We start from the raw sequence: 22,859 nt of genomic DNA on the forward strand, positions 1-22,859 counted from the left end.
CCTTCGCAGGCGAGCCTGAGTAAGCACTAACTTTGAATCATCCCTGGTCTTCGCGCAACTTAAAATCCTGCGGTAACTGCTCTCCCGCCCCGCTCCGTAAGCAAGATTCGTCTTCTCTTAGGAAGATTCAGGGTCTTGCCCCGGGGTCACGGGAGCGGGGAGAGAGGACGCAGTCACAACCACCCAACCAGGCTGGCCCAGATGCCTGCCGGCTCCGATCATCCGCCCCTAAAGTTGTCACCAGCCTGCGCCAAAGCCGGAAGTGACGCGCAGCGCACTCCCGGCGCTCTGTTAAGGTCGGGAGTCGGCGGCGGAGACGCGTCTTAGCTCGTCATCAGCCCGTCGCCGACGCAGGAAGTGACGACATTCCTGTCGCGCGCCGGGCGCTGTTTCTTCTCAGGCTCCGGGACCGGCGGCGGCGGCGGCGCAGGGGTAAGTAGAGGCGGGGGGGGGCGGGGCTGGGCAAGGGCCATGGCGCGACCAGCTAGCTCACTCGATCTCTCCGGTCCTGGCGGGCCTCGGGCGCGTGGACCAGGCTGGGCTACACTCCTCGCCTCCCTGGTCCATCTCGCCCTACGCGGAACTCGGAGTTGTGGACGCGGCGGGCCCAGGCTTTCCCCGAGCTAACTGCAGCCCGGCCGAACCCCGGATTAGCACAACTGAAACTCCAAAACCGGGAACCGCTTCCTGGTTTGCGAGCGCGCCCTTCGAGTACTTCACTCCCAGACCTCCCCTAATCTTGTGATGGGGCTGCTGCCGTCATATGGGCCAGTGGCCCACTCGGCCCAGGTGGTCTTTCAAATAAATCCTCCTGACGGCGAGAACAGTGCTTGGTGAGTACCAGATACCTAACTACGAGCTTTACCTGGGAGGTCTCACTTAATCCTCTATGATACCGTCATATAGGTGGTTTTCTTACCGTTTACAGAATGGTAAACTGAGGTGAGGTAACTTTTCCTAGACCGTACAGGAATGACATAAAAGAGATTGGAGTACAAGCAGTCGCTTTCCGCGACCCATCACTCTTTTTTTTTGAAAACTTTTTTCCCCCCTTTATTTTCAGTTGTTAAAAATTATAGTTGATTTACAGTGTTGTAAATGTGAATGTTTCTGCTGTACAGCAGAGTGATTCAGTTTTTTATATATACACACACACACACATGTTTTCATATTCTTTTCCATTATGATTTATCACAAGAAATTGAAAATAGTTCCCTGTGCTGTACAGTTGGATTTGGCTGTTTATCCATCGTATATATACTAGTTTGCATCTGCTAACTCCAAAGTCCCACTCCATCTCATTTCCATCCCTTCCCCTTGGTAAACCCCAGTCTGTTGTATATGTCTGTGAGTCTGTTTTTGTTTCATAGATAAATTCACTTATGTCGTATGTTCGAGTCCACATATAAGTGATATCATAAAGTATTAGTCTTTCTCTTTCTGACTTAGGATGATAATCTCTAGGTCCATCTATGTTGCTGCAAATGGCATTTCATTTTTTTTTTTTTTTTTTTTATGGCTAAGTGGTATTCCAGTGTATATGTGTGTGTGTGTGTGTAAGGCATATATAGGTATATATACCACATCTTTATCCAATCATCTGTCAGTACACATTTAGATTTTTTCCATGTCTTGGCTATTGTAAACAGTGCTGCTGTGAACATAGAAGGTGTGTGTGTAACTTTCTTAATTATAGTTTTGTCTGGATATATGCTCAGGAGCGGGATTGCTGGGTCATAGGGTAGCTCTGTTTTTAGTTTTTTGTGTTTTTTTTTTTAGTTTTTTGAGGAGCTTCCATTCTGTTCTCCATAGTGGCTGCACAAATTTACATTCCCACCAACAGTGTAGGAGGGTTCCGTTTTCTCCACACCCTCTCCAGCATTTGTTATTTGTTATTGTTCAGTCAGTCAGTCATGTCTTACTCTTTGCGACCCTATGGACAGACACGCCAGACTTCCCTGTCCTTCATGATCTCTCGGAGCTTGCTCACACTCATGTCCATTGAGTCAGTGATGCCATCCAACCATCTCATCCCCTGTCGTCCCTTTCTCCTCCTGCCTTCAATCTTGCCCAGCATCAGTCTTTTCCAATGAGTCGACTCTTTGCCTTTAACAATTTTCAGAATAAATGAACCAATAATGACGGCCATCCTGACTAGTGTGAGGTGATACCTCATTGTATTTTTTATTTACATTTCTCTGATAATTAGTGATGTTGAGCGTCTCTGCATGTGCCTATTGGTCATTTGTATTTCTTCTTTGGAGAAATGTCTATTCAGGTCTTCAGTCCATTTTTCGATTGAGTTTTTTGGGTTTTGTTATTGAGTTGTGTGAGCTGTTTGTATATTTTGGAAATTAAACCTTGTCAGTCACATTGTTTGCAGATATTTTCTCCCAGCCCATAGGTTGTCTTTTCGTTTTGTTCATCATTTTCTTTGCTGTGCAAAAGCTTGTAAGTTTGATCACATCCCATTTGTTTAGTTTTGCTTTTATTTCTATTGCCTTGGAGACTTACTAAGGAAACATTGGTATGATTTATGTCAGATATTGTTTTGCCTGTGATATCTTCCAGGAGTTTTAGGGTGTCATGTCTTATGTTTAAGTCTTTAAGCCATTTTGAGTTTACTTTTGTGTATGGTGTGAGGATGTGTTTGAATTTCATTGATTTATATTCAGCTGTCTAACTTTTCCAGCACCACTTGCTGAAGAGATTGTCTTTTCCCCATGGTATATTCTTGCCTCCTTTGTTGAAGAATAATTGACTGTGGGCATGTGGGTTTATTTCTGGCATAGCCCATCCTTCTTAACAAAGATTTCTACTGAAGCACTCAAAAGTGGTGAGGCAAAAATGTTCAGGAACAGCATAGCATCAAACCATAGCTTGCTGTGTCCTGACGCAGTTTGAATTCTTGTCTTTTTGCAGTGTTTTAACTCAAATGGGTGATGAAAAGGACTCTTGGAAAGTGAAAACTTTAGATGAAATTCTTCAGGAAAAGAAACGACGGAAGGAACAAGAGGAGAAAGCAGAGATAAAACGCTTAAAAAATGTAAGCCATGTTTTTTAAGTAAGTGTTTTTATTTTAAAGGAGATTTAATTTCTTTGCCCTCGTTTTTCCATTAGAACAACGCTTCTTCGGTGAAGTTCTTTTGTACTTCCAAATGTCTCAGGTGAGCCCAAAATCTATTCTAAAAATTAACAAAAACATTCAGATGCTCAGTTTACTTTGAAGACAGGTTGATAACTTACTAAAAAGCTGCATATAGATGACCACAGCTACATGGAAAATGAAGTATTTTGAACCTAAAATCATTAGTGCGGTTGAACTAATTTTTCTCATTTCATCATTATATTCATGATACCATTTCCAAGTATTTTTACTATAGTAGGAAGTTGCCTTGAAATTAATGTTTTACACCTTTCTTGGTTTGCCTAATAACATAGGAAAACTTTAGTGATTTAATGAGGAGCATTGAAAGAAATACCTCTTATTTAAAATTAGCAACAGACTTTTCTTACATATTTATGAGATATTGCAAATTATTTGGTGTATGAAGTATGCTTTAAGGCTCAGTTTTGGCTCATATAAACAACTAACATACTTGGCATAGAGTCTAATGTCCCTTTACATATATGCTGGTTTTAATTTCTCAGGTTCTGGTTTACAGAGTTACTTGTAAGTCTGATGTCATGGGATTTGAATGACAGTTTTTTAGATTTTATCACATTGGTCATATGAAAAAGTGTGTATGAAAGTTGGTTTGGGGATGTTGGCAAGGTTTGCGTCTTATTAAAAATAGGCTTATCAGTAAGGAAAAGTACTCTCTCCTTGCTTCTTAGTCTGATGACCGGGATTCCAAGCGGGATTCCCTTGAGGAGGGGGAGCTGAGGGACCACCGCATGGAGATAACAATAAGGAACTCGCCGTACAGAAGAGAGGACTCCATGGAAGACAGGTGAGTGGGGTGTGGCCCCGAAGAGCCCGAAAGCTGCAGGTGCGCTCACATCTGACTGTGTGTGACCCCGGCTGGCCCTTCTCAGTGTGATTTTGTAAGTTGGAGGTCATGACCTCCATGGAAATGAGCCTTGTGTGGTGTCAGGTACCAGCTCCCCACTCTGCTTAGGAGAAGTGTGAGTGTGTGTTCCTTTGTGATTGCTCTTCAGTGAAGTCAGCACAACTCACATAGGACATTTAAGGAATTGTGTGTGTGATGATTTCTATAAGTACTGTCTAAAATTATCTACAAATAAACTAGAGTTGCTGCTGAAAGATACTTGAGTGAGGCCTAGGAGAAACAGAAGCAGTCCTGCCAAAGCTGTACCTCTGACATTTCTTCCTATTCTTTGGCTTCTCCTCAGTTTTTTTCCTTCATGTCCATCATCAAACAACCAAAAACACTATAACCAGAAATTAAGGCAAAAAGGTATAGACTCTGCATTCTCCCAAGGCTTTGGTTTTATACTCAGTTGAGAATATGAAATGACCTTTTGAGATCATTAAGTTTGACTAAAATTGTGGGACCTTCTTTTTTAACAGCTTTTGTAAGTGAGAGACTGCACAGATTTAATGTATGCAGTTCGATAAGTTGTTGTACATGATCAAGATAATTAACACTGCATGTCTGTCACACCTTAGAGTTTCCTCAGAGAGCATTTTTGTTCCATGTAGCACACTGATTTCCACTGTACTTTCCATCTGAATCTGTGTTTAATATACAGTTTGGGCTTAAGTTTCATAATCGTTGTTAAAGTCACTAAGTCGTGTTTGGCTCTTTTGCGACCCCAGCGGACTATAACCCACCAGGCTCCTCTGTCCTTGGGATTTCCCAAGCAAGAATACTGGAGTGAATTGCCATTTCCTTCTCCAGGGGATCTTCCCTACCCAGGGATGGAACACACGTCTCCTGCATTGGCAGGCGCGTTCTTTACAGCTGAGCCACCAGGGAAGTCTGAGTGTTATAATGAGCACAGTCTTTGAGCTGATGGTTGAGGCTCTCCTTTATGTTCTGAACCCTTCCTTTCCCTGGGTTGGGGAGACTCTCTGTTGCCCTGGTGCTCCCTACGTCCCTCTCAGGTGACAATGCCATGGTGTCTCATTGCAGAGGAGAGGAAGATGATTCTTTGGCTATCAAACCACCCCAGCAGATGTCTCGGAAGGAAAAAGCACATCACAGGAAAGACGAAAAGAGAAAAGAGAAACGTAGGCATCGCAGTCACTCAGCAGAAGGGGGTACAGAGCATTTGTTTCATTTTGTGTTGTGTTCAGATGTGGTCTCCTTCCTACTTCATGATCTGCTACGTTCTTCAGAGCACAGCTGAGAGAGAAGAGAATAAAATTTTAGCTAAAAGTATAAATTTATTATAGATCATTCTGAATAGATACTTCATTTTCCTTCTGGTGTGTTTTCCCCTCACTGCATTGTTCTGGGAAAGCTGGTCTGTCTATAAAATTGTTTTAATTCAGCGTGGGAAAGCCACTCTTTAGTGCTCAATTGCTTTTAAGAAACAGATGCTTGATAAAGTCCAAGTAGTGGGTTTGCTGTCACACCATTATCAAGAGCTTCTTAGGGGTGTTGAGAAAATGAACCTGGGCCTGATGTAAATCTTGTTAAATGCAGTTGGTTTAATGTGGTTTATAATGTGATGCAGAAACTAAAAGAAGTTAAGCTTTGTCTTGTGTTCTTTACAAGTGATGACTTTTTTAAAATCACGAGACTGATGTAGCCTAATAATACAGCTTATTTAATACAGAAAATTAAGAAGAGAAGATAGAGACCACAGTTCTGTTCAGTGATAATCACATTATTTTTGTTTTTTCCTTAACTTCAGGTGTATGACGTAGAGTTTTATGTCTTCATCTTTTTTTTTTTTTTTTTTAAACAAAAGTCATGGTTGTTTCTCCAAGTCTTTTTTTTTTTAATTATTTTTGGCTGCACTGGGTCTTCATTGCTACTCAGGCTTTCTCTAGTTGCAACAAGCAGGGGCTACTCTTTGTTGCAGTGCAGGTTTCTCATTGCAGTGGCTTCTCTTATTGCAGAGCACGGGCTCTAGGGCACACAGGCTTCAGTAGTTGAGGCACACGGGCTTAATTGCTCCGCAGCATGTGGGATCTTCCTGGACTGGGGATCGAACCCTTGTCCCCTGCATTGGCAGGCATATTCTTAACCCCTGTACCACCAGGGAAGTCCCTCTCCAAGTCACTGATTAGATATTTTTTCTTTTTTTCACTGGGTATCGTTGACTTTTGGAGGTTAAGTCTCCTCTCACGACACATGCTGTTTGCCCACAGGGAAGCATGCCAGAGTGAAAGAGAAGGAGCGGGAGCACGAGCGCCGGAAGCGGCACCGGGAGGAGCAGGACAAGGCTCGGAGGGAGTGGGAGCGGCAGAAGCGGAGGGAGCTGGCTCGGGAGCACTCGCGCAGGGAGAGGTAGGTGCCCTGACAACAGCAGGATGTGGGCAGGCAGGTCATACACGGACGGGAACTGGGCAGGAAGCGGCCCAGAGGCTTGTCCCGGAGGAAGCGAGGGTTCCCTGCACATGGGACTGCACGTGTGAGGTGACAGAAGTGGACGAGGGGAACAAAAACCTGTGCACCGGCTTCCTCGAGGCGGAGGCTGCTCAGGTGCCCAGAAGCCCGGCTGAGCGGGCGAAAGAGTGTGGTCCGGACTCAAGGCAGAGTCCCCGCCTCAGCTTTTGAGGTGGTCCCTCAGGGAGGGATACTGCTGGAGGGAGCTGGGGGTCTAGGAGGAGCTGAGAGGTGAGGAGTGAAGCTTCTGAGAGGTTCAGACTTGCAGCAGTGGGGGAAGGAGAGTAGGGCGGGGTGGCGGCCAATAGGAGGTGGGGGGCTGTCCACACCCTGAGACGACGTCCGTGTGGGATTGGTAAGGGACGAGCCTGGAGCGAGGCGGGCTAGGCCGCTGTCCCATCCCAGTGGAGCCGTCCTGGAAGCGGTCCGTCCCTGCATGTACCACCTGCAGCACAATCGGCGAGGAGGGGCTTCGGTGTGAGTGACTCACTGCCTGCTTGGTTGGTGAGTGTGTGCCAGGCACCTGCTCTGTTCTAGGGACCTTGTCCAGGAAGACTGTCCGACAAGGCATATTGCTTAGGGTTCCCGGGGTTACAACAGAAATAGACTCAAGTTCTTCCAAACAAACAAACAAAAAAGAAAAAGAAACCCCAAAGGCCCTGAAATGGCCAGGAGCTAGGACACCAGCCTCTGGTGCTTTTGTCTCCAGGGGCCTCTCTGTGGGCTCAGAGTCCCAGAGGAGCGTCTGTTAACCCAGGTCTATCCTCCATGGCCTAGGCGTGACCCCTCGACTACCTCTGTGTCCTGTGGTCATTTCCAGGGAGAGCTTGGGAGCTGGGCTGCTCTACAGGAGGGGAGTAGCAGGGTGAAAGGTGTGGACATTCCCAGCAGCTGGGGCCCCACAAAGGACAGGGAAGGCAGGTGTGAGAATGGTCTATGTTTGCAGGCCCAGTGTGGTTTGGGCACACAACTATGCAGACACAGTAGTAACCCCAAGGAAGCCATGCTTGAAAATAAAGAGAAGCACATGGAACAGTGCAGCAGTGGCCACACTATACAAGGCGACACGAGCTGACAGGGTTAGCCTCACAGTCCCTGAATGGCAGCAACTGGAAGGAAAGGTTGGAAGGCATGGTTGCTGCAGGACATTGTCTAGAATGTCCAGTGTTCAACACAGCTCTGAGACAAAGAAATAAGGTTTAACCCTTTTTAAGGAAGAAAAACACCATAGAAACAGTGTGTTCCAGACTTAGCGAAGACCTGGAAGCATGGAACTTGAAGATGGACATCGTGCCTTCTAATGACAGTGAGGAAAAGGTTGAAGAAAAGCTGAGAGAGACTCAAGAACCAAGGGACAGTGTCTACGGGACCAGCATATGCACAGCGGTATTCTTGGAAGGAAGGGGGAACAGCTGAAAATGTCCCAAATTTGATGAAAAATATTTATCTACATATCAGAGAAGCTCAGTGAACCCTGAATAGGATAAGTACAAAGTAACAGTGGCACCGGGAAAACCAGTGAGAAATTGGGGAAGGGCAGGAATACTGGTACCCCAGAATTCTGTGTCCATCACAGCCTGCCTCACAAGTGAGGGGCAGGTGAGCAGAGGCTCTCTGCCAGCAACGTGGGCCTTCCGGGAAATGCTTAAGGACAGCCTTCAAGCTGAGCAGAAATGACACCAGAAGAAAAGGCCAGCCCTGGGTGTGGCTGAATTGCAGGTTAGGACGAAAGCCCCTGTAAACATGCTTCTTCTCCCATCTTGTCTGAATTACTACAAGAGACACAGGATTGCATAAAACAATGATTAAAACACTGTGGTCAAGTAGCCATAAGGTGTATAAATTGCAGGAGGAAATAAGATTGGGGGCTGTATGTGAACAAGATCTGCATTTCCTGGAGCTTGATCTCATAAGATGCACACTGCAATCTCTAGAGCAACTTCTAAAAAATAGTAAATAGAGGAATTAAAATGGTTTGCTAAAAATCCTCATTTAAACCCCAAATGGGTAACTGCCTGGTAATCCAGTGATTAGGACTCCCTCTTCTGCCGCAGGGGGCCTGGTTTTGATCCCTGGTTGGGAAATTAAGATTCTGTATGCCTCATGGTGAAGCCAAAAAAGAACCCATCCCAACTGGGAGAAACAGAGAAACCAAAAAACAAGACAAAAGAAGGTGGGGTTACGGGGGGCAGCACCAGCTGTATCCATAGTTACATTCAGTGAGAGATGGTCTCTGCACCAAATATGGGAGAGCCTGTCAGACAGAAAAGCAAGATCCAGCTATGTGCTATGTCAAAGGGACATCTTAGAGTTGGAGTAGGTTGAAAGTAAATGAGGAGGACTTTGCTGAAAGTCCAGTGGGTAGGATTCCATGCTTCCAATGCAAGGGGTGCAGGTTCGATCCCTGGTCGTGGAACTAGGATCCCACACCCTATGTGGCAGCCAGAAAATGAAATGATGGGAAAGGATGGCCCATGCACACAACAACGGTAAAAGGGCCTGAGTGGCTACACTGACGTCAGACAAAATGGATGTTACAAGAGACACTGAAGGTAGAGACCCTCGTGACGACATAAATGCAGAGCAGGAAGATGCGACCAGGATAAATGTTTTGGCACCTGGCATTGGACCCCAACCTGAACACAACTGAAGGGAATACTAGTCCATTGACTCTGGGTGGAAGCATTGGGGTCCCATGCCAGTCATCAGTAGTAAAGCTGGAGAAAATCAGCAAGGATATATATAATTTGGAAGATGCTACCAGCCAAACGTCATGACAGGTGGGCACAGCAATGCAGCTGTAGGACACACATCATCTGAAAGCTTCTAGGATGTGTTTCCACAAAACTCCAAGCTGTGTAAGGAGTCTCAAAAGAATTGAGGCTAAAAAAAGTATGCCCTCTTATCACAGAAGAGTTCAATTAAAGTTAGCAACAGAAAGAAACTGGACCAGGCGGGGTATCCTCAGATGTTTGAAATCCAACAACCCATTTCTGAAAAACCTATGGCCTTCACAAGAAATGATGAGGAAAAATATAAAATATCTGATTTTTAATTTTTCGGGGCCAAAAAATACGCACAGCTTGTGGGATCTCAGTTCCCTGACCAGGGATCGCACCCAGGCCCCGCCGGTGGACGCGCCCGGCCCTGACCCCTGGGCCCCCGGGGCTCCCTGACGGCGGTTTGCACTGAATGAGAACAGAGGCGCTGTGGGGACCTGGGGCTGCGGCTGCCCTTGCACGTGCAGTGCAGTGTTCCGGCTGCAAGCACCTGAACCAGAGCCCTGCAGGGGCTGCGGCTCCCCTCCTTTCCTTAGACGGGAGGCTCAGGAAGATTTGCCTCCTAGCAGAAGTGGATTAAAATTGTGTGCACCTGAGGAAAGCCTTGGTGCATCTCAGAGCATCAGATGAGCAGAATGTTCTGGACCAAGTGGGGTGTCAGCCCCAGGCAGTTAACCTCCTTTGGCCAGAACTTCCCTCTCTGCCCATCGTTAGGGATGGGGTTAACAGGACTTGAGTTCTGGTTTTTAAAAGCCCTTGGTGGGCTGAAAAACCCAGTTCAGTTCAGTCGCTCAGTCGTGTTGGACTATGCACCCCACTGATTGCAAAACGCCAGACTTCCCTGTCCATCACCAACTCCCAGAGCTTGCTGAGACTCCTGTCCATCGAGTCAGTGATGCCATCCAACCATCTCATCCTCTGTCGTCCCCTTCTCCTGCTGCCTTCAATCTTCCCCAGCATCAGGGTCTTTTTTCCAAAGAGTCATTTCTTTGCATCAGGTGTCCAAAGTATTGGAGTTTCAGCTTCAGCATCAGTCCTTCCAATGAATATACAGGACTGATTTCCGTTAGGATTGATTGGTTTGATCTCCTTGCAGTCTAAGGGACTCTCAAGAGTCTTCTCCAGTACCACAATTCAAATGCATCAATTCTTCAGTGCTCAGCTTTCTTTATGAGAGCTTTCTAACTCTCACATCCATACGTGACTACTGGAAAAACCATAGCTTTGACTAGACGAAACTTCGTTGGCAAAGTAATGTCTCTGCTTTTTAATATGCTGTCTAGGTTGGTTATAGCTTTTCTTCCAAGGAGCAAGTGTCTTTTAATTTCATGGCTGCAGTTACTATCTGCAGCGATTTTGGAGCCCAGAAAAATGAAGTCTCACTGTTTCCACATTTTTCCCATCTATTTGTCATGAAGTGATGGGACCAGATGCCATGATCTTAGTTCTTTGACTGTTGAATTTTAAGCCAGCTTTTTCACTCTCCTCTTTCACTTTCACAAGAGGCTCTTTAATTCGTTGCTTTCTGCCATAAGGGTGGTATCATCTGCATATCTGAGGTTATTGATATTTCTCCCGGCAGTCTTGATTTCAGCTTGTGCGTCATCCAGCCCAGCACTTCACATGATATATTCTGCATATAAATTAAATAAGCAGGGTGACATTATACAGCCTTGGCATACTCCTTTCCCAATTTGGAACCAGTCCGTTGTTTCATGTCTGGTTCTCACTGTTGCTTCTTGACCTGCATACAGATTTCTCAGGAGGCAGGTAAGGTGGTCTGGTATTTCCATCTCTTGAAGAATTTTCCACAGTTTGTTGTGATCCACATAGTCAAAGGCTTTGGTGCACTCAATAAAGCAATAGTAGATGTTTTTCTGGAACTCTCTTGCTTTTTCGATAATCCAGCGGACGTTGGCAAGTTGATCTCTCCTTCCTCTGCCTTTTCTAAATCCAGCTTGAACATCTGGAAGTTCTTGGTTCATGTACTATGGAAGCCTCGATTGGAGCATTTTGAGCATTACTTTCCTAGCATGTGAAATGAGTACAATTGTGTGGTAGTTTGAACATTCTTTGGCATTGCCTTTCTTTGAGATTGGAATGAAAACTGACCTTTTCCAGTCCTGTGGCCACTGCTGAGTTTTGCAAATTTGCTGGCATATTGAGTGCAGCACTTTGACAACATCTTTCAGGACTTGAAATAGCTCCATTGGAATTCCATCACTTCCACTAGCTTTGTGTGTAGTGATGCTTCCTAAGGCCCACTTGACTTTGGATTCCAGGATATCTGGCTTTGGTAAGTGATCACACCATCGTGGTTATCTAGGTCATTAAGATCTTTTTTGTATAGTTCTGTGTATTATTGCCACTTCTTAATATCTTCTGCTTCTGTTAGGTCCATGCCGTTTCTGTCTTTTATTGCGCCCGTCTTGGCATGAAATGTTCCCTTGGTATCTCTAATTTTCTTAAAGAGATCTCTAGCCTTTCCCATTCAGTTGTTTTTGTCTATTTCTTTGCATTGATCACTGAGGAAGGCTTTCTTATCTTTCCTTGCTATTCTTAGGAACTCTGCATTAAGATGGGTATATCTTCCCTTTTCTCCTTTGCCTTTCGCTTCTCTTCTTTTCTCAGCTATTTGTAAGGCCTCCTAAGACAACCATTTTGCCTTTTTGCATTTCTTTTTCTTGGGGATGGTCTTGATCCCTGCCTCCTGTAGAATGTCACGAACCTCCATCCATAGATCTTCAGGCACTCTGTCTATCAGATCTAATCCCTTGAATCTATTTGTCACTTCCACTGTATAATTGTAATGGATTTGATTTAGGTCATACCTGAATGGCCTAGTGGTTTTCCCTACTTTCCTGCATTTAAGTCTGAATTTGGCAGTAAGGAGTTCATGATCTGAGCCACAGTCAGCTCCCGGTCTTGTTTTTGCTGACTGTATAGAGCTTCTTCATCTCTGGCTGCAAAGAATATAATCAGTCTGATTTCGGTGTTGATCATCTGGTGATGTCCATGTGTAGAGTAGTCTCTTGTGTTGGAAGAGGGTGTTTGCTATGATCAGTGCATTCTCTTGGCAAAACTCTGTTAGCCTTTGCCCTGCTTCATTCTGTACTCTAAGGCCAAACTTGCCTCTTACTCCAGGTATCTCTTGACTTCCTACTTTTGCATTCCAGCCCCTTATGATGAAAAGGACATCTTTTTTTTGGTGTTAGTTCTAAAAGGTCTTGTAGGTCATCATAGAGCCATTCAACTTCAGCTTCTTCAGCATTACTGGTTGGGGCATAGACTTGGATTACTGTGTTATTGAATGGTTTGCCTTGGAAACGAACAGAGATCATTCTGTCATTTTTGAGATTGCACCCACATACTGTATTTAACTTATATGCAGAGTACATCATGTGAAATGCTGGGCTTTATGAAGCATAAGCTGGCATCAAGATTGCTGGGAGAAATATCAATAACCTCGGATATGCAGATGACACCACCCTTATGGCAGAAAACGAAAAGGAACTAAATAGCCTCTTGATGAAAGTGAAAGAGGAGAGTGAAAAAGCTGGCTTAAAATCCAACAGTCAAAAAACAAAGATCATGGCATCCGGTCCCATCATTTCATGGCAAATAGATGGGGAGACAATAGAAACAGTGACAGCTTAATTTTCTTGGGCTCCAAAATCACTGCAGATGGTGACTGACTGCGGCCATGAAATTAAAAGACGCTTGCTCCTTGGAAGAAAAGCTATAACCAACCTACATAGCATATTAAAAAGCAGAGACATTACTTTGCCAACTAAATTTTGTCTAGTCAAAGCTATGGTTTTTCCAGTAGTCATGTATGGATGTGAGAGTTGGACCATAAAGAAAGCTGAGCACTGAAGAATTGATGCTTTTGATCTGTGGTGTTGGAGAAGACTCTTGAGAGTCCCTTGGACTGCAAGGAGAGCAAACCAGTCCATCCTAAAGGAAATCAGTCCTGAATATTCATTGGAAGGACTGATGCTGAAGCTGAAGTTCCAATCCTTTGGCCACCTGATGGGAGGAGCCGACAGGTTGGAAAAGACCTGGATGCTGGGAAAGATTGAAGGCAGCAGGAGAAGAGGACAACAGAGGATGAGATGGTTGGATGGCATCACTGACTCCACGGACATGAGTTTGAGCAAGCTACGGGAGTTGGTGATGGACATCCATTTCTTCTAAGGGATTCTTGCCCACAGTAGTAGATACAATGGTCATCTGAATTAAATTCTCCCATTCCTGTCCATTTCAGTTCACGGATTCCTAAAATGCTGATGTTCACTCTTGTCATCTCCTGTTTGACCACTTCTAATTTACCTTAATTCAGGGACCTAACATTCCAGGTTCCTATGCAGTAGTGTTTTTTACAGCCTCGGACTGTGTACCTCCATCACCAGTCACATCCACAACTGGGTGGTGTTTTCGCTTTGGCTCCTTCACTTCATTCTTTCTAGAGGTATTTCTCCACTCTTCTCCAGTCGCATATTGGGCACCTACCGACCTGGGGAGTGCATCTTTCACTGTTATAGCTTTCTGCCGTTTCATACTGTTCATGGGGTTCTCAAGGCAAGAATACTGAAATGGCTTGCCAGAGGGGCAGTTTATAAATGCGAGGAAAAAGCACTGAGGGCCAAAAAGAAAGCTTCCGGTTTCGGGGGTGAGAAAAGATTTGGCGTGCTCCTGTTCCAGGGACCGCCTCGAGCAGTTAGAGAGAAAGCGAGAACGGGAACGCAAGATGCGGGAGCAGCAGAAGGAGCAGCGGGAGCAGAAGGAGCGGGAGCGGCGGGCCGAGGAGAGGCGCAAGGAGCGGGAGGCCCGGCGGGAAGGTGGGCGGGGCCCGGAGGTGGGCGGGGCCCGGGGTGTGGGCGGGGCGGGAGGGTGGGGGAAGGCCGGAGGTGGGCGGGGGTGAGCGAGAGGGCTAGGTGACGCTGCAGGTCCTGGAGTGTGAGCTGTGCATCCTGGATAGCCATGTCTGGTGTCCACCTGCCTAATGCCCAGTGGGTGATAGGCCTGGGTTTGAGGAGGCGGGTTCTGTCCCCTTCCTTTGACCAGTAGAGAGCAGTCTAGAATGCCCACCTGGGTCCTCTGGTGGTTTCCTGGGCTCTTTCGCCAGCTGTAGGCATGTGTACTCCTAGAGGAAAAGGGGACTGGCCCCAGCCCCTGTGCTCTTCTTGCGCAGTGTCTGCACATCACCGGACCGTGAGAGACGACTACAGCGACAAGGTGAAAGCCAGCCACTGGAGCCGGAGCCCTCTCCGGCCGCCTCGAGAAAGGCTTGAGCTGGGGGACAGCCGGAAGCCAGGTAAGGCCGCACAGCGCCTGCGGGCCCAGCGCGGGGTGGTCTTTGCTAGGGGAACACCTGAGCTCATAGGCTGGCTGATGCTTCACAACATCATGGGGTGCTGCAGCACCTGTGTGTGTGAAGGGCTATCTGTGTAAGTTCATGCGCTGGAGCATTTGAAGACTTGTCTTCCTCCCAACTGTCTGTAGATGAGCTGGTCCTCTTATATGAGAAGCACCATCTAATGTTATTTTAAAAACATTGCCCCACATTCACCTTCAGTGGTTTATTTTATAAGTGAAAGAAGAAAAAGTGGAAGAGAGAGACCTGCTGTCTGACCTGCAGGACGTCAGCGACAGCGAGAGGAAGACCAGCTCCGCAGAGTCCTCGTCAGGTGACTGCTCGCCCGGCCCTGCCCAACTTGGCCACCACAGGGCGGGCCCCAAGTTCACTCCCACCTGTTTTCTTCCTAAAGCGGAGTCAGGGTCAGGTTCTGAGGAGGAGGAGGAGGAGGAGGAGGAGGAAGAGGGAAGCAGCAGTGAAGAGTCGGAGGAGGAGGAGGAGGAAGAGGAAGAAGAGGAGGAGGAGGAGACTGGAAGCAACTCTGAGGATGTGTCCGGACAGTCAGCTGGTGAGCTCAAGCCTGAGGCTTAATGTGATATGAGCTTAGAAGTTACAGAACAATAAAGTCTATGTAAACAAATACCCATCATGAAAATGCCTTGCTGACTGGGACCATATGAGACCCCCAGTGATCATGTGAGGGCCCTTTGCTACCTCTTGTAGATGGTCTTCGCTGATGCCTGTTTCTCTTGCAGAAGAAGTGAGTGAAGAAGAAATGAGTGAAGATGAGGAGCGAGAGAATGAAAACCACGTCTTGGTTGGTGAGAAGCCCCCAAGTGGTGGTTCACCTCTTCCTCGTCCACCTCTGACCTGGGTGCTTGACCCGTGTCTGAGTTGTGGTGGGACTGTGACCCACAAATAACCCTTGTCTGTGGCACGCCCCACCCAGAAGCCACAGGGACACCCAGCTGCTAAGGACCCAGCTGCTGGTTCCCTGGGCACCCTTCTGGGTACTGCTCAGCCTGGACATTGGGATAGGAACTGGAAAACGCCAGCTGGGCTCTGACCACAGACCAGTCACTGGCATGGGACTTTGTGGCCTCTGCCAATAGCCAGGCCAAGGCTTTGGGCCACTGGACGCCTATTCTGGGCCGGCCTTCTCAGACAACTGGTCATTAGCTCACAGTGGTCCCGGCCTGGCCAGTGGCCCCAAGACACAGCGCCCTCTGTCCAGGGCAATGGGACACAGTATGTCCTGGCCCCTGGAGGCTCTTGTGCTCATAGTCCCCCCAGAATGGGTGAGGGTTGTGACACTTGTCTGTTTCTGGTTCTGAAATTGGATTTAATTTCTGAAGTTCCAGAGTCACGGTTTGACCACGATTCTGGAGAGAGTGAAGAGGGGGAAGAGGAGGTGGGTGAGGGCACCCCTCAGAGCAGCGCCCTCACCGAAGGGGACTTTGTGCCTGACTCCCCAGCCCTGTCGCCCATCGAGCTCAAGCAGGAGCTGCCCAAGTACCTGCCTGCCCTGCAGGTGAGGCACTTCCCCTTTGCTGCCCATGGACAGGGCTGGTGGCTGAGAGCAGAAGCTGGGTCCTCACTGTGGGTGTCTGTCTCTGGCCAGGCCTGGCCCCTAGCCTCCATCATGGTCCCTGTCATGGTCTGGGCTCTTGTCCAACAAGCTTGCTGGAGGAAAGCTTGTGCAACTGCAGCCAGGACGCCCACAAGGGGCCCCATGCATAAGAGTCAGGCCGCCTCGCGTGCAGTCAGCTCTGCAGTCACTTCTGCCTCGGCCTGGGAAGATGGGCCCTTGACTTCCCTTGCCTTGTTGCCCTGTAGGGGTCAGAGGGCAGTGGTGCATGTTGGCCTGCAATTCAGTAACCAAAGTGCTGCAGGGAGGGACTTGGGGGAGGGGCAGGTCCCAAGAGGGTGAGGGCCCAAGGTGCACTGAGGGTCCACTGCACCTGAGGGGCTGCTGCGCCAGCTGAGGGTGCAGCACAGAGGATCCCTGCTGTCTTGGCATCATCTTGGGATCAGTGGCTGGAGGTGTGGCGGGGGGCTGGTGCCCAGGGCCCACTGTTGGATAGAGGGTGCCTGCTCGCTGAAGGAGCAAGCAGAGGCTGAGAAGATGATTCCTCCCAGGTCCTGCCTGAGCACTGTCTGGGCTTCTGGAGATGTCTAGTTGAGGCTTTGCTGTGGGCTGTGAGCCTGGCTACCATGCCCTCATGCTGGTGCCTCCCCTAGGGTTGTCGGAGTGTCGAGGAGTTCCAGTGTCTGAACAGGATTGAGGAAGGCACCTACGGGGTGGTGTACAGAGCAAAGGACAAGAAGACAGGTGGGACGCAGCCCAGGATGGTCCCCCACAGGGAAGGGGGTGTAGGGCATGGACCAGGTGGCCCAGAGTGCCAGCCAGCACCACAGGCCCCTGGCTGTGTACAGGGCCCTGTCACCTTCAGTGTCAAAGTCACTGGGCATAGTTCCTTCTGATCCCAGGAGCCACCCCTCCCCTGGTGCTGGCCCTCACGGGGCCTCACCTGGCTGGTGCACACCTGAGCAACAGGCTCTTGGCACCCACAGAAGTCAGCCTGACCAAGAAGCTCTGTGCTGCTTGTGAGTATGGAGTCCACCAGGCCAGGCCTGGAGTGACAGCACCTGAGCAGGTGTGTGCCCGGGGGCCAGGGCCTCAGAGACGGAGGCGGTCCAGGCTCTGAGCTCCCAGGGAGGCCAGTTGGCCATGTCCTGTGATTCCAGGGGATAGCCGTAAATGGGAGCATTTGGGTAGAAGAAGGTCTCGTCAGTGTCTGTCTTCTGGTGACTTTCTTTTCAGATGAAATTGTGGCTCTGAAGCGATTGAAGATGGAGAAGGAGAAGGAGGGCTTCCCAATCACGTCACTGAGGGAGATCAACACCATCCTCAAGGCACAGCACCCCAATATCGTCACTGTCAGGGTGAGGCCCATGCACCTCTGCCCCCAGGGGCCCCAGTGCCGCACCCTTAGTGGCCATCACACTTGGGGGCTCCCTGTCACCGGGTATCCGGGCCTGGGATCTCACGTCTCTTGGGAGCGCTGGTGGTGGCAGGGCTGGCTGCGGCCCTGACCTCTCGGACCTGCTGTTGTTTCCTAGGAGATCGTCGTGGGCAGCAACATGGACAAGATCTACATCGTCATGAACTACGTGGAGCATGACCTCAAGAGCCTCATGGAGACCATGAAGCAGCCTTTCCTGCCAGGTGGGTCCCAGTCAGTCCCATGGGGTGACCCTGGACCCACATCCCCTGAGGGATGTCCCACTCTCGGGCTGTTGGGGGTGGGGGTGTGGGGGCTGCTGACATTGAACTGTGACCCTATCCCACTGGGTGTGCATATGCTGGAAAGGCCAGTGGCTGCTGTGGTGGCGAGTAGCCAGGCACCAGCCCCCTGCTGCCCGTTGCCACAGGGGAGGTGAAGACGCTGATGATCCAGCTGCTGCGTGGAGTGAAGCACCTGCATGACAACTGGATCCTGCACCGAGACCTCAAGACGTCCAACCTGCTGCTGAGCCACGCAGGCATCCTCAAGGTGAGCCCTGCTGGGTGGCTGGGGACAAAACAGCTCCCAGCCTCGAGCCATCTGCAGCCCACCCTCTCCCCTCGCAGGTGGGGGACTTCGGGCTGGCACGGGAGTATGGGTCCCCTCTGAAGGCCTACACCCCAGTGGTCGTGACGCTGTGGTACCGAGCCCCTGAGCTTTTGCTGGGTGCCAAGGTGAGTGTGGGTATTCCGGAGCCCCCAGGGCACGCCGGCCCTCAGCCCCCTGAGCACTCCCTGACCCCTGCCTGACCCCCCAGGAGTACTCCACAGCCGTGGACATGTGGTCGGTGGGCTGCATCTTTGGGGAGCTGCTGACTCAGAAGCCGCTATTCCCTGGGAAGTCAGAAATTGATCAGATCAACAAAGTGTTCAAGGTAGGTGCCCACTGGGGGCATGTGCAGGTGCCCAGGCCAGTCCACCCTTCCCTGCACAACCTGAGTGTCTTGAGATGCTCCCTCTTCTAGGACCTGGGGACCCCCAGTGAGAAAATCTGGCCTGGCTACAACGACCTCCCAGCTGTCAAGAAGATGACCTTCACTGAGTACCCCTATAACAACCTCCGCAAGCGCTTCGGGGCTCTGCTCTCAGACCAGGGCTTCGACCTCATGAACAAGTGCGTCCTGCCCTGTGCCCCACCCCTGCCCACCTCGGTCCTGCCCCCAAGCTGCCCTATTGATGGCACCTAGTGCCTTTTTCTCCCAGGTTTCTGACATATTTCCCTGGGCGGAGAGTCAACGCGGAAGACGGCCTCAAGCATGAGTATTTCCGCGAGACCCCTCTCCCCATCGACCCCTCCATGTTCCCCACGTGGCCGGCCAAGAGCGAACAGCAGAGGGTGAAGCGAGGCACCAGCCCGCGACCTCCAGAGGGAGGCCTGGGCTACAGCCAGCTGGTAAAGGGTTGTCAGGTGCTGGGGTGGGGGCTCCCCAAGGCAAGACTGGCCCAGCCTGGGCCCTACATGCCCTTGTGTCCACAGGGCGACGACGACCTGAAGGAGACGGGCTTCCACCTCACCACCACAAACCAGGGGGCCTCAGCTGCGGGCCCGGGCTTCAGCCTCAAGTTCTGAGGCTCCCAGCCGACCTGGACCCACCCTGGGGAGCACCGACCGCGCAGGCGCTGGAGGCGCTGTCTGGGTCCAGACTGTGGACCGGGGCGCCACTGCCACAGGGCTGCCACGGGTACAACCTCAAGTCTTGGACTGCTGGCCTCGTGGGGTTTTCCACGTTTTCTTTTTATTTTATCTTGCCTTGTAAATTTGTAGAATTAAATCACATTTTCCTTGCTGTGGGAGGAAAGGCTGTATTTTTTCATATGAATTGGACTTGCCCTGTGAGGGGAGGGGGGGCATTTGTACCCCCCACACACTTGGCCATGGAGGGGCCATGCCGGGCTGTCACCGCTGGCACTAGGATCAGAACTGTGGAGATTTTTGTTGTTTTTAAATCTTCAGGCCGCTGCTGGGGCTCCTTCCTGCTCCTCAACGCAGGGCCCCTAGAACCAGGCATGTGAACTCTAAGCCACAGTGGGTTTTTGTACAAGGTTGTTACTGTGTTTTAAGATGTAGTAAAATATTCTTGGAGGAAAGGTCTGATATATCCTTCTTTAAGCGGCTAGTCCTGTGCTGGATCCTGAACTAGTGCTCCCTGGGGGTGTGGGGAGCCAGGGCCCCCACATTCTTGAGAGGAGGCGGGGATAAAGGGAGGCCTCCAACCCCACTTGGACCCATCTCTTCCTGACTTGCATGACCTCCAGCTACTAGTCTGGCTGGACAGGATTTGTCTGGGGCCCCCACCTGCTCCAAACTAGTTCCTTTTGCTGGTGCCCCCAGCCCCGCTCCCCAGATCACCCCACTCTTCAGGGAAGCCTTGCAGCCACGGGGGCCCTGCCTCCCCAGCAATGAGCACATGCCAGATCATGGCTCTAGTGGTCAGCCTGTTCAGCAGGCTCCCCACCCGCAAGAACAGCCACCCACCATCCCAAGAAAGGGCAAGGAGACTTGAGAGACAAAGTACTTTATCAGCGGCCTCAGCCCGAAGCGCGGCGCTCAACTCCGCACGCGGATGCGCCAGGAGTAGGTGCTGAGCACGCGCTGCCGCCGGCGCACCACACACGTGTAGGTGCCCTCGTTGATGGCGTTGGCGATGATGCTCAGGTGCGCCTCGCCCAGGGCCAGATAGCCAGGGTAGGAGAACTCCAGGGGCTCCTGGTCCTTGTACCAGCTGCGGAGAGGGCGGAGGGCTGGGCAGGGAGGGTCCTGCCCTCCCCTCTTCGCGCCCCCCCCCCCCCCCCCCCCCGCCCCGCGCCCCCAGTCGGGCGCCGGGGCCGGGTCACTCACTATACTTTGCCTTTCTTGTGGAGGATCTTCTGACCACAGCGGAAGGTCACATTCCTGCCCTCGGGCACTAGCTTGGTTTTGGTCCTGGGGGGCGGCGGGGTGGCGGCCACCGTGGGAAAGGGGAACTCTGCTCGGGGTGGGGGAGCCAGATCAGCGCCGGGCGCCCCCGCGCACCCAGGCCAGGCGGACACCCGACCTCACCATAGCAGAAGTCGCAGCTGCTGGGGCACAGCCTTTTCATGAGTCGCCGGCGGGCATCGCAGAAACCCCTCCGAGCCCAGGACGCGCACACGAACAGCCGGTCCAGGCAGCCTGCGGAGGCAGACTGACCTCAGGACGCGGCCGCCCCCGCCCGCCTCCCGCAGCCCACCACCGGCCCCGCACTCACCGTAGAGCCGGTGAAGCCCCCACAGCTCGTCCTGCGACAGTGCCTTCCAGCCGCGCAGCGTGGCGTTGAGGTGCATGAGCGCCCGGCCGTGCTGGGAGTGCATCAGGCCCAGCGCGTGGCCAATCTCATGGGCCGCCACGTGCACCAGGTCGGTGAGCCACACGCCTGCGGGCCCGGCCGATCAGCGCCCGGTACCCAGCCCAGCAACCACCCCCACCCTGCCTCCTTGCTCCCCGCGGCCTGCACAGCTGCTGCAGCGCAGGGAGCCTCCCCGCCGCAGCCACCGAAGATAAGAATGTTCCAGGCCGGCGAGGCGGTGAGCTGGCCCCCAGGAATGCGGCTCCGGCTCCGGCTCCAGTGGTGTGGGGGTGGGGGGGGGGCTTCAGGACTCCCAGAATCCAGGCCTACAGCCTCCAACCAGCCTTCCCCTCCCCGCCAGCCAGACCTCAAATCCCCTGCACGACCCCTCAAAGACCCCCCGCTGTTCCCATGTAGTGGAGGGCCCCATGGGAGGCCAGGACCGCGTCACCTTTCTTCCAGCTGTAGCGTGTGGGGCCCAGGACCCAGTACTCGCTGTCGTCAAAGTGGATGCCGCCGTGTGGGGGAAAGAAGGCGTGGGCCAGCTCGCCCGTGGGGCCGTCGAAGCAGTGGTGCAGCGGGGAGACCAGGCAGTCCGTGTGGTTGATGGGGTAGAAGCCTGGGGGAGCACGGGCCTGAGAGAGGGCCTCTGGGTGGGGCGGGGGCAGGGGCACGGCGCCCACCTATGCGGAGATCGCTGGGCTGCTCGGGGGCCACCTCGCGGAAGCTGAAGGGGGACACGTCACTCCACATGCGGAAGGCGGCAGCCAGACCCCGCCGAGTCTCACTGGGGCTGAGCAGGTTTCTCGGAAAGGAGAGGATCCTGGGGTAGGAGTCACGGTCAGGGGTGGCGGCCGGAGACACCGTGCTCCCCCCACCTTCCAGGGCCAGGGCCAGGGCCGCACTTGTATGTAAGGTTGAAGTGTTCCCAACGCAGCCTGGCCGGGGTCAGCGTGTAGCGGCGTCTGCGGGGCGCCAGGGGGTGCGGCGGACCGAGGCTCCCGGAGGCCAGGACGCCCGAAGTCTGGGGCGCAGCGTCGCCCTTGAAGGGAAGCAAGTGCCCCGTGGGGAGGCAGTAGGGACTGTCCCCAAGTCCCAGGTCTCGAGGAGAAGAGCCTGGAAAGGGGGCGCGCTCCAGGGAGTGCTGATGGCCCCTCTTTCTGCCTTTCGGCTGTTTCTGGTTTTCTACCCTGTGCCGGGTTTACTTAACAGAAAAAGTTACTAAAAACACGCCAGGTCGGAGTGGGCGGAGCTGGCGGCAGATTTGCCCCCCACCGGCCCCTCCCCCCGCATCCGCGGACACGCGGACTCACGGCCGGACCGTGGAGCTGGGGCCGGACCCACCCGTTCCCGCGCCCGCTCTCACCTGCGCTGCTCTCGCCCCGGCCCCGTTCGTCGGGGTCCCTGGCCAGGCCAACAGCACGAGCGCGGGGAAGAGGCACAGCGCGCCCAGCACGGCTCCAAGCCGGCGGGCCGGGTCGCTGGCCCCCGACGCCGCCAAGGGGACGCAGGCCCCGCGGCCCATGGCGCCTGCGGACTCGCTGTCGGGGCTGGGGCAGCGGGGCGGCGCGGCAGCGGCTCGGATTACAGCCCCGGGGGGAGGGCGCGCGGCCGCCCCTGAAGGGAACCAGCTGGCCGCCCACTGTCGGGAGCACCCCCGCCGCCTCCAGCCTGGGGCGCGGGGACCTGAGCCTCTGGGTCGGTGGCGGTGGCCTGGGCAGGGCCCGCTGGGCGGGGTCACTTGGCAGTGGGGGGGCGAGGAGGGCCCCGGACGCCAGGGAAGGGACAGACGCCAGGGACTCAAGCTTAGGCGGGAATGTCAGC

The 22,859-nt window shown here is 51.9% G+C and overlaps 2 protein-coding genes across 7 annotated transcripts; one reads left to right on the plus strand and one right to left on the minus strand.

The window, feature by feature from the left end:
- The first annotated feature begins 294 nt into the window (after nucleotides 1–294).
- On the plus strand, nucleotides 295–19,530 carry CDK11B (cyclin dependent kinase 11B). 5 transcript variants are annotated; one of them, XM_061160582.1, is made up of 20 exons: nucleotides 295–432; nucleotides 2,923–3,046; nucleotides 3,838–3,953; nucleotides 5,100–5,227; nucleotides 6,287–6,425; nucleotides 14,009–14,145; nucleotides 14,499–14,621; nucleotides 14,899–14,994; nucleotides 15,076–15,231; nucleotides 15,419–15,484; nucleotides 16,019–16,194; nucleotides 16,905–16,995; nucleotides 17,488–17,609; nucleotides 17,787–17,892; nucleotides 18,099–18,220; nucleotides 18,298–18,405; nucleotides 18,489–18,605; nucleotides 18,696–18,844; nucleotides 18,934–19,123; nucleotides 19,208–19,530. In XM_061160582.1, the coding sequence occupies exons 2-20, from the start codon at nucleotides 2,936–2,938 to the stop codon at nucleotides 19,298–19,300; spliced, it is 2,346 nt and encodes a 781-aa protein (XP_061016565.1). In that variant the 5' UTR covers nucleotides 295–432; nucleotides 2,923–2,935; the 3' UTR covers nucleotides 19,301–19,530. The 5 variants fall into 5 exon arrangements, with proteins under 5 accessions (XP_061016565.1, XP_061016564.1, XP_061016563.1 ...); XM_061160581.1 differs by lacking the exons at nucleotides 295–432; nucleotides 14,009–14,145 and adding exons at nucleotides 498–833; nucleotides 13,690–13,775; XM_061160580.1 differs by lacking the exon at nucleotides 295–432 and adding an exon at nucleotides 500–833 and having other exon boundaries at nucleotides 5,100–5,197.
- MMP23B (matrix metallopeptidase 23B) lies at nucleotides 19,510–22,736 on the minus strand. 2 transcript variants are annotated; one of them, XM_061160585.1, is made up of 9 exons: nucleotides 22,402–22,736; nucleotides 21,941–22,077; nucleotides 21,719–21,858; nucleotides 21,487–21,654; nucleotides 20,958–21,122; nucleotides 20,771–20,881; nucleotides 20,570–20,696; nucleotides 20,247–20,472; nucleotides 19,510–19,725 (listed from the first exon to the last, which is right to left on the minus strand). In XM_061160585.1, exons 1-9 carry the CDS (start codon nucleotides 22,558–22,560, stop codon nucleotides 19,681–19,683), a joined length of 1,278 nt encoding a protein of 425 aa, XP_061016568.1. In that variant the 5' UTR covers nucleotides 22,561–22,736; the 3' UTR covers nucleotides 19,510–19,680. The 2 variants fall into 2 exon arrangements, with proteins under 2 accessions (XP_061016568.1, XP_061016569.1); XM_061160586.1 differs by having other exon boundaries at nucleotides 20,247–20,453; nucleotides 22,402–22,732.
- Nucleotides 22,737–22,859: the final 123 nt, after the last annotated feature.

Source organism: Dama dama, chromosome 14, assembly GCF_033118175.1.
Source record: "Dama dama isolate Ldn47 chromosome 14, ASM3311817v1, whole genome shotgun sequence".
Lineage (NCBI taxonomy): Eukaryota > Metazoa > Chordata > Mammalia > Artiodactyla > Cervidae > Dama > Dama dama.